Source organism: Microcebus murinus, chromosome 3, assembly GCF_040939455.1.
Source record: "Microcebus murinus isolate Inina chromosome 3, M.murinus_Inina_mat1.0, whole genome shotgun sequence".
Classification (NCBI taxonomy): domain Eukaryota; kingdom Metazoa; phylum Chordata; class Mammalia; order Primates; family Cheirogaleidae; genus Microcebus; species Microcebus murinus.
The window spans coordinates 20,985,814-20,995,850 of NC_134106.1; the positions used below are offsets into that span (position 1 = coordinate 20,985,814).

At 41.6% G+C, this 10,037-nt stretch overlaps 1 protein-coding gene across 2 annotated transcripts in view; it reads right to left on the reverse strand.

Annotated features, from left to right (window-relative positions):
* The window catches only part of ADGRF3 (adhesion G protein-coupled receptor F3), a 33,863-nt gene that overhangs the window by 8,115 nt on the left and 15,711 nt on the right, over positions 1-10,037 (reverse strand). The window contains exon 1 of one of the 2 annotated variants that reach the window (XM_012788169.2): positions 1,206-1,895. The exons of the other annotated variant lie outside the window; for it this stretch is intronic. Within the exon in view, the coding sequence (XP_012643623.1) occupies positions 1,206-1,289 (84 nt within the window). The 5' untranslated portion in view covers positions 1,290-1,895. Of the gene's footprint in view, positions 1-1,205; positions 1,896-10,037 lie in introns of those variants that run through there. 2 annotated transcript variants of the gene reach the window in all.

Consider the following 10,037-nt stretch of genomic DNA (forward strand, 5'->3'; position numbering starts at 1 on the left):
GAAGAGGTTGACCTCAAGTCCCTCCCAAGAACTCTTCAGCAGCCAGGCTGGCTGGTCTCAACCAGGATGACTTGGTCCCTTGGAAGCTCTTCTTTTTGCTGGGACTCAACATACCCATTAGGAAGGGGAAGCGGGCTTCTGGATGGGTGCCAGGGATGCAGCCCCAGGAGCCCTGCCAGGCCCTGCAGATCCCACCTAAAACCAGGAACCAGGCACGCCCTGGGGAGTCAATATGCTTTGTTTAATTCCTTCCTGAATTTACCTGTCCCTGGGCCTCTAGGTTTATTGAAATGGCTGGGTCTGGAGCTCCAGCAGGGGTGCTGGGCAGAGCTGGCCGGCCCAGAGACTTAGGGACTTTATTCCTTCCATAGGATTTGACACAAGGGGAAGCAGAAGGCAGCCTCTTCCCCTAGTCTGTGCTTCATGTATATTATTTCCTCACTAACTTCTTCCTCTCTCAAAATTGCACATGCACGTGGACATCTGTGTAAAACCAGATACCGGTATGGATATGGCTATGGATATAGATATGGATATAAGCACTGGGCGTGGTGGGGCTTGCTCTTAGTCCCAGCTACTCGGGATGATCACTCGAACCCAGGAGTTCCAGACCAGCCTGGACAACATAGCAAGACTCTGTCTCTACAAAAATAAAAAAAAAAGATATAGATAGATTTAGATATTGATATACATGTAGATGTAGATAAAGATGGATATAGATTTACATTTAGAGATAGAAATAGATTTGGGTTTAGAAGTGTGGATGTGTAGATACAGATACAGACATAGACATAGGTATCTGCCTGGGAGAAAACGGATCAAAAGGTACCAATCTAGACTCTGATGCCTTTCCCCGATTCCCTCCTATTGTCTATGCCAGTGGTTCCCAAATCTGAAAGTTTTCTTTTCACTTTTAAATGGCCCGCTTGACTGGAAGAGTGTTTATCCAAAGTGCAGCAGGTATCACTGCAGTTCACAGGGACTGAAACAAAGAAACAAAAGCTAACCCCAAACTCAGGAAAATCAGACTGGACTCTCACAGTCTATACTAACCTGGCTTCTTTCCTTTCATGTTATATTTCCTCTCCCTTCAGTCCTTGCCCCCCACCAGTCCCCTGACCCCACACCTTGCTGTGCCTCACAACCAGAGGCCCCTAGCATCACCTCTGCAGGCCTCCCCTGGGTATTCCTCCAGTCTTACTTACAGGTTGAGATGCTCGGGCAGCTGGTGAGCCCAGCAGGGGAAGAGTCATGGTCAGGAGCAGCAGGCAGGTGGGTGAACAGACCATGGCTCAATGAAGCTGTCCCAACAAGGCCATGATGCAAATTTCCTTAGAAGAGCTGGCAGGGCAGTGCACAGATGGGGTGGGGGCCAGCGGGGGAGGGAGCCAGGGCAGAATTTACAGAGGAAGTCCTACAGTCCGTGACTCTGAGTCAAATGAGCATCTGGGTCACTGTGGGGACACCTGGAACCCACATGCCACAGTGACAATGGTCTGTCCCAGTTCTCCTAGGGTCTGGACTAAGGACTTAGTGAGCAGGAGAGGGCTTAGGGGTCCTAAGTCACAATCAGCAATGTGTCAAGAAGCCAAGTTTGGTCATGTTCCCAAGGATCTGGGAAATCTGGATTGTTCTGGAACCCCTCCAGGAAGCTGGAGCATTGATGAAAGAGCCAAGGTTAGAAAAGAAAAAAAAATTATAGCTGATCGATAACCTAAAATAATTTCCAGATACGCCAGAGTCTTAAATGTAAAAAAGTATCTGTAGACTTGTGTGGTGGTGCACACCTATAGTCCTAGCTACTTGGGAGGCTGAGGTAGGAGGATCGCTTGAATCCAGGAGTTAGAGGTTGCCGTGAGCTATGATGACCCCTCTGCACTCTACCCAGGTGAGCGAGCAAGACCCTGTCTCAAAAAAAAAAAAAAAAAAGTATCTGTAAAGATAATAAAAGAAATTCTCCAGCAATTTCACAAAATAATTTTGAAGCAAGGAAGGGTTTTAAAACAAGACATAAAACTGAGAAGACAAAAGGACAAAATACACTTGTATTTTTCAGTTCTAAAATTTCCATTTGTTTCTTCTTCGTACTATTTCCTCACTGAGACTTTTCATCTTTTTGTTAATTTCAAGAGTGTTCACACTTAATCATGCCACTCTTATAATAGCTGCTTTACTGTCATTTGCAGATAGTTCCAACATCTGTGACATCTCAACATTGGGATCTGTTGATTGTTTTTTCCCACGTGAGTTGAGATTTCCTGGTTCTTTATAAGCCAAGTAATTTTGGGTTATATACTGGACATTTTAAACATTATGTTATGAAACTCTGGATCTTGTTTAAATCCTGTGAAAATGCTAATGTTTCTTTTCAAACAGGTAATCAACCCGGTTTTGTTCAAGTCACAAGTTCTGACCAACCTACTGTGGATTGTGTTCTCAACATCAGTTCTCCTGGCAAAGCCTTTGCAGTGCTGCTCAGATCTGCTGCAGATGTATGCCACCCAGTGGCCAGCCTGGGACCTGCGTGATCTCCCTCTAGTTCTCAAAGTTTATGGTACGTGGTTTAAGGGTCAGATCCATGCATGTACAACTGGGAGCTGTAGGAGTTCCTAGGAGTTCATAACATTTTATGGGGTTGAAAAGCTCAGGAAATTTCACCTCAAAATTTGACTCCTTGGTATAAAGAATATTTTGATATGAAGGCCCTTTCCTTCTATATGCACAACCAGACAGACCATCAAAAGACTTCCCTTCCCTTCCCTTCCCTGTTATCTCAATATATTGCAGGAAAGAAAATCAGGAAAGCAATGAGACCTGGTTTATCTCAAGGTTAGTTTAATTTGGCAAGAGAATAATTTACAAGCCAATCTTTTCCTCTCATCCATTCATTTCCCTTAGCACCCATTTATTACCCCTAAGCAGAATTACCTGTAGTCCTCAACTCCTACTCCCCTCTAAAAGGAGGTTATAAAAATACCTGGATCCCATTGGGATATTGCATAATCACTCTGTGATTCACCCCCTGAGCATAGTAAATAAACCTCTGATTAATCTGTCTTAACTGTGAGTTGATCTTTCAGTGAACTATGGAGTTAAGGGGAAGTTTCCCCCTCACCCCCCACAGTTTGGCATAGTCCATGGGATCTCAAAGCCACCCTGCTCTTCTGAAAGACACAGTGAGGAGAAGGGAGAGTTTGACCAGCCAGCAACACAGTTTACCTCAGCTTACCAGTAAGTCTCCTGTTTTTTCTCTCTCTGTGGCTCCAGTTAGGCAGACAATAGAGATCATTGTCCTTTCCAAATTTAAGATTAATGAGATAAAAGGTTTTTGTGAGTGACTATTCTTTGTAAAGAGACTCTGGTATTGGTAGATTTTTTTGTACTTTGGGGTATGAATATTCATATGGTCTGATTCCCTTTCTTTTCAGAAATAGCCCTTTTGTTGCTGTTGGTATTGCTTTATTTTGTTGCTGTCCTTCCGTGTTGTTCTGTTATAATGAGAGTTACCAGAGGATAGAACGTGGGCCTAGCTCCTCTATAAGCCTGCAGGTTGTGCAGCCGGCCCTGCAGGCAAGCTGGTTCTATGGTTCTGACTAGATTGGCTTCTATTTAGGCAAACTTTGCGGCAGATCTCTGAAAAAAAATACTGTATGAGGTTCCACTTTCATCCTATTATTTGTCCCTGAGCTTGTCTTGTGACTGAGAGGGAATTTTCTCCTCAGTGTCCACCATCCAGGGGCGTGTTTTTTCAGGAACATGTCAGGTGGCCAATCTGTAAAAGAGTCTAAGCAGTGTACTCTTGTACTGTGTCAAGCTCTAGGGGAGTCTTTGTCCTTCCTCCCTCCCTCCCTCCCTCCCTCCCTCCCTCCCTCCCTCCCTCCCTCCCTCCCTCCCTCCCTCCCTCCCTTCCTTCCTTCCTTCCTTCCTTCCTTCCTTCCTTCCTTCCTTCCTTCCTTCCTTTTTTTGAGACAGAGTCTTTCTCTGTCACCCCAGCTAGAATGTAGTGGTGTCATTTGGCAACCTCAAACTCCTGGGCTCAATTGATCCTCCTGCCTCAGCCTCCCAAGGAGCTGGGACTACAGGCGTGTGCCACTATGCCTGGCTAGCTTTTTTTTTTCTATTTGTAGTAGAGACAGGGTCTCACTCTTGCTCAGGCTGGTCTCAAACTCTTGAATTCAAGCGATCCTTCTGCCTCAGTCTCCCAGAATACTAGGATTACAGGCATGAGCCATCACACCTGGCTGGGAGTCTTTGTCTTAAAAGGTCCTACTCTCTTTGTTATCTTGTCTGTTTCAGAGAGTGAATTTTTGGGAGTCTTGGGAACTGCCTTCTCTATGTCCTCTCTAGGCTAAACCTGAGAAATTACCACCTGGGCTTTCTATGAAGAGACATTGGATTAAATCACTTTGGGGATAAATGTACCATTGAGATTAATAGCCAAAAGATGGATCCTTTAAATTAAAAAACTTATAAATTAAAAAATAATAATAAATTTTAGAGATCTCTTATTTGAAACAATTGCCTTGTTTGTATTAAGTGAAATTAGATGAAAAGAAAGACACTTAATGTGTGGCTACCCTTAAAATTTGTCTTGACAAGGCCGTGGAAACAGCCCAAGCGCCCATCAATCCAAGAATGGATTAATAAAATGTGGTATATGTATACCATGGAGTACTATTCAGCTCTAAGAAACAATGGTGACATAGCACATCTTATATTTTCCTGGTTAGAGCTGGAACCCATACTATTAAGTGAAGTTTCCCAAGAATGGAAAAACAAGCACCACATATACTCACCAGCAAATTGGTATTAACTGAATAGCACCTAAGTGGTCACATAGGTACTACAGTAATAGGGTATTGGGCAGGTGGGAGGGGGGAGGGGGGCGGGTATATACATACATAATGAGTGAGATGTGCACCATCTGGGGGATGGTCATGCTGGAGACTCAGACTTGTGGGGGGTGGGGGGGGAATGGGCATTTATTGAAACCTTAAAATCCGTACCCCCATAATATGCCGAAATAAAAAAAAAAAGAAAGAAAAAGGAAAAAAAAATTTGTCTTGACAAAACTGAAGAGCAAAAGTGCTCTTCTGGTGCAAAAGTAATTGCGGGTTTAGCATTGTTGAAATCTGCCAATAGATATTGGTATGCATTCTTCAGTAAATGTGATTATGTTATACATTTTAATGCATATTTCTCAATTTATGTTTTTTTTTTCAATTTATGTTTTTTAGCTAATGACTTATTGGTGTTTATTTAATATTTATTTTAGACTATGGAAATAATGTTACACAAAAAGCAAATTCGAGTGATATTTGAGTTCAAAATGGGTCATAAAGCAGCAGAGACAACTGGAAACATCAACAATGCATTTGGCCCAGAAACTGCTAATGAACATGCAGTGCAGTGATGGTTCAAGAAGTTTTGCAACAGAGAGGAGAGCCTTAAGATGAGGAGCGCAGTGGCTGGCCATCAGAAGTTGACAATGACCAATTGAGAGCAAACATTGAAGCTGATTTTCTTACAACTACATGAGAAGTTGCCGAAGAACTCAACGTAGACCATTCTACGGTAGTTCAGCATTTGAAGCAAATTGGAAAGGTGAAAAAGCTTGAGAAGTGGGTGCCTCATGAGCTGACTGAAAATAAAAAAAAAAATCATCCTTTTGAAATGTCATCTTCTCTTATTGTATGCGATAGCAATTAACTATTTCTTGATTGTATTGTGACGTGGGACGAAAAGTGGATTTTATACGACAACCAGCAATGAACCTCTCAGTGATTGGACCAAGAAGAAGCTCCAAAGCACTTCCCAAAGCCAAACTTGTACCAAGAAAAGGTCTTGGTCACTGTTTGGTGGTCTGCTGCTGGTCTGATCCACTATAGCTTTCTGAATGCTGGTGAAACAATTCCATCTGAGAAGTTTGGTCAGCAAATCTATACTGCAACACCTGTAGCCAGCATTGGTCAACAGAAAGGGCACAATTCTCCATGACAACACCCAACTGCACGTTGCACAACCAACACTTCAAAAGTTGAATGAATTGGGCTACGAAGTTTTGCCCCATCTGCCATATTCACTTGACCTCTTGCTAATCGACTACCACTTCTTCAAGCATCTTGACAACTTTTTGCAGGGAAAACGCTTCCCCAATCAGCAGGCTGCAGAAAATGCTTTTCAAGAGTTTGTGGAATACCGAAGTAGGGATTTTTAGGCTACAAGAATAAACAAACTTATTTCTCATTGGCAAAAATGTGTTGATTGTAATAGTTTCTATTTTGATTAATAAAGATCTGTTTGAGCCTAGTTATAATGACTGACAATTCAGTCTGAAACCAGTTACTGTTGCACTAGCCTAATATCTGATCTAACAAAGATAAAAATCATTACACTCTTCCGTCATAGTATTGAGCCAAAAAAAAAAAAAAAGATAAAAATCATTTGAATATTGCTCCTAAGGTAAATGGCAAAGGCCAGTTTGTCCTTTAGCCTAATGGTTAAGATTCTATGCTTTCACCTCAGCAGCCTAGGGTTGATTCCTAGGCAGCGAACGAGCCATTTGTGTAACTTTCACCATTCATTGATTCTCTTCCCTTCTGTGCACAGGTTTTGCTTCCCTGTATCCTGTGGAGACATGCAGGGCTTTTAGATATTTATATATAAATGGTCAGCTGAAAAGCTGGGACTCTAGAAAATATGGCTGGACAAAAATTATGGGTTACACCTTGTTTATGACTAGTGACATTTTTCTTTCTTTGAATTGTTTTTGTGGCTTTTCTGGATCCCATGAAAACTGTTCTCCACCTCTTTAAAGACACCTCTTGCTTCCTTAATTAAGTTGTAACCTTGGCTAAGACTTATTGGTTTCACTTAAAAAGAAACTTCAGTTAAAAAGTTCAAAAGCAAAAGTGTCAGCTGTGTGTCCCAGCTAAAGTCTGCTCCACTTATCTTCACTCCCTTCTACTCCTTCCTCTTTGCTGACGGTGGAGTTTGGCTGATCAAAGGTGGCCAACTGTTCAAGCCATTTTTAGTAAGGCAAATGCTGAGCTGTAACCAATCCAGCTGCTTCTATACCGCTCTCTTCTGTCCATGAATCTTCTCCAGCATTGGAGTCTCTCTGAACGTGTTCTAGTTCCGCTGCCTAATTTGTGAATCACTCTGTGCCCAATTAAACTCTGTTAAATTTAATTGGTCAGAAGTGGGTTCCAAAATGGAGCTCCCAGAGACCCCCAGGAGCACTGAGAGTGCAGGTGAGGTACTTGCTGGGCCTGTTGTGTCCTTTGCTTCTCACTGCAACTGGGGCTTGTGGGTAAGCTCTCGCCCGATCCCAAAGCTCCACAGACTTACGTTTTGAGCTCTCTGAATTTGAAAAAATTTTTGATCCTAAATGGGTTCAAAAGTTGCAACAGAAACTAAACTAAGTCTGGGATCAGATTGGATATGATAGCTAATTAGCTTAGAACCAATTAGATTTCTCAAACGTCTGACTGGGTCAGGCAGAAACTAACAGTAACATGGCAACACTACTGGGGATGCAAACTCCAGCTTTCAGGCATTCACAGAGATTTCCATGTTCTATTCCTTTGTTCCTTTTTCTTGTACACTGGGTAAGAAAAAATCATTGCCTAAGTTGATCATGGAGATCTGAGAGCCAAAGCCAAGAATCAAGGCAAAAACAGGATTCTTAATTTCTGAAGAACTGAGTACTCTACTTTTGGCAATGCATACCTATATATGTATGAGTATTAGGCCCGGCAAATGCTTATAGAAATGATAAAATCATACTAAAGGCAACATTGGTGAACAGCTAGTAATTGTTGCAGAAATATGATTGAGAAATTAATGAGATGTGGCTCATAAGATCATTATTTTATTGTATCGCCCAATATTGCTATATTAAAGGCAGAAATAGGAGTTTGCAGGGTTTGCCCCTGAAGGAATATGTGAACTCATTAGTTTGCATTTCAAGAGCTGCATCCCCTTGGCAGGGCTCTCAAAGCTCCCATGCAGATATGTTCCAGGAGGCTTCTCCTTATCTCAGATATATGCCTCCCTGTTCTTGAAAGACAAGACAGGTATATGCATGGCTCACAGGATGGGAGCCAGAACAATGAGTGCCCTAGCCCAGGGATGCACCCCTGTGGTTATGAACAATTTAGAATGTAGAACTGGGCTTCCTGCTTTCTCCTGTCTGTCTCAAATCCACAATAACTAGATAAAAGAAATATAGAGCCACTATATCTCTTTGTTATTCCTCTGTTAATTGATAGGTATCTCTTAGAACTTAGAGTTAGTCCTAGAAAGATTTTGTAACTGTTCACATAGATAGAATAGGTTAGAACTTGTTAGAAGCCCTTTGAAAAAAACTTTTAACCCAAATCGAAACGACCTGTTACTATGTAAATCTGTTACTCTGGCAGCTGATAATTGATATTTGTGATTATAAAAACCTATGTGAATCTAACCTCAATGCTGCTCTACTGACAGGGATGTAGTGTAGACTCCTGAGTACCCTCACTTTATCCTAATTTCTTTATATAAACCTATAAAACTATACCTTCCTCTCTGTGTATTCTTTTATTCTGTTTCGTATTAATTTCTTATCCTCTGTGACTACTACTACCTAAGGGACCAGCTTCCTGGGGAGAAGCAGCTGATCTTCCCACGGCCTGCCCCACATTCTGCCTACCTACACATGTATGAGTATTAGGCCTGACAAATGCTTATAGAAATGACAAAATCCTACTAAAGGCAAAATTGTTGCCCAGCTAGTAATTGCAGTAATTTTAACAATAAAATAGGTAATTAAAAAATGGATAGCCTGGATAAAATAATTTAATAATATTTAAGAGCCGGCAATAAAAATTCTTTAGAAGAACTATTAGATCTGCTTCTGTCTGTATGTCTATATGTCTCTGTGTCTATATATGTCATGTGTATGTGATATTTCACTAGCAAAATATATAAAAGAGCTCTAATTAATTAGCTTAAGAAAACAAACAGTTCAGTCAAAAATTTTATCAAGAAGATAGAAACTAACTCAAATGCTTTTTAGTTCTTGTGACTTTAATAATACAGTAATCGACCTCTGCTCAACTTCCTTTTCAATTCTGTTACACCCTGATTCACAATTTCTCTTTCCATTCAACGTCAGAGGGAGATAATTAACATGGACCCAAATACCTCAGACACTGTGCATCTCCTTCAATGTTCTCTCAAATTCTCAAAGCTGATTTAGACTCTAGAACTTTTATCCAAAGATCCACTCTTGTTCAGTGTGTTGATGATTTTTTGCTCTGTAAACAGAGTGCTCTCTTAGACTCTTCTTGTAAAGACTCTAGCTGACTGAGACCATAAAGCCTCTAGGTCTAGACTCCAGTGAGTACAGACAATTGTTCATTACTTAGGACATAAAATATCTCAGGGCACTCAAAAGCTCACCCCAAAATGCCTTGAATCACTTTTGTCATAGCCCTACCTAGAACTTGCACATTGGCTGCCAAGAAAAGCTGCCACTATTTACACAGACTCCAAATATGCCATTGGAGTCTGCCATCCAATTGGCACAATGTGGAAATCTTGTAGTTTTGTAACTTCTGCAGACATGCCTGTTGCTAATGGGCCTACAATTGCTGCCCCTATTATGAGCTATTCACCTTCCCTCTAAAATTGCTACATTCATTGCCCAGCCTGGTTTGATTCCACAGATGGCATTCTTGTACTTGTAGATGGTGCTGACACTAACCCTCATGATCTCAGCGATTGTCAGACCACCAGGTGATGTGGACAGCTCACAAGCCAGGCCTGTGCAACTTGGGGATAGTTCACTTGCTCTGATTGTTAAGTTGCCAGATACTAAAGATTGCATATGGGCAGACCAAAAGTTTGGACTAACTTGTTTAAGTGACAAAACCAAGCCCTATAACTTCCAGGAATGGACCAAAGGCCTTTCATATCAAATATTTTGCAACCTGTTCTGTTCCCACAGACTGGTAGGGGCACATAGAAACTGGAGATGTAGAAGTGCCAATAAG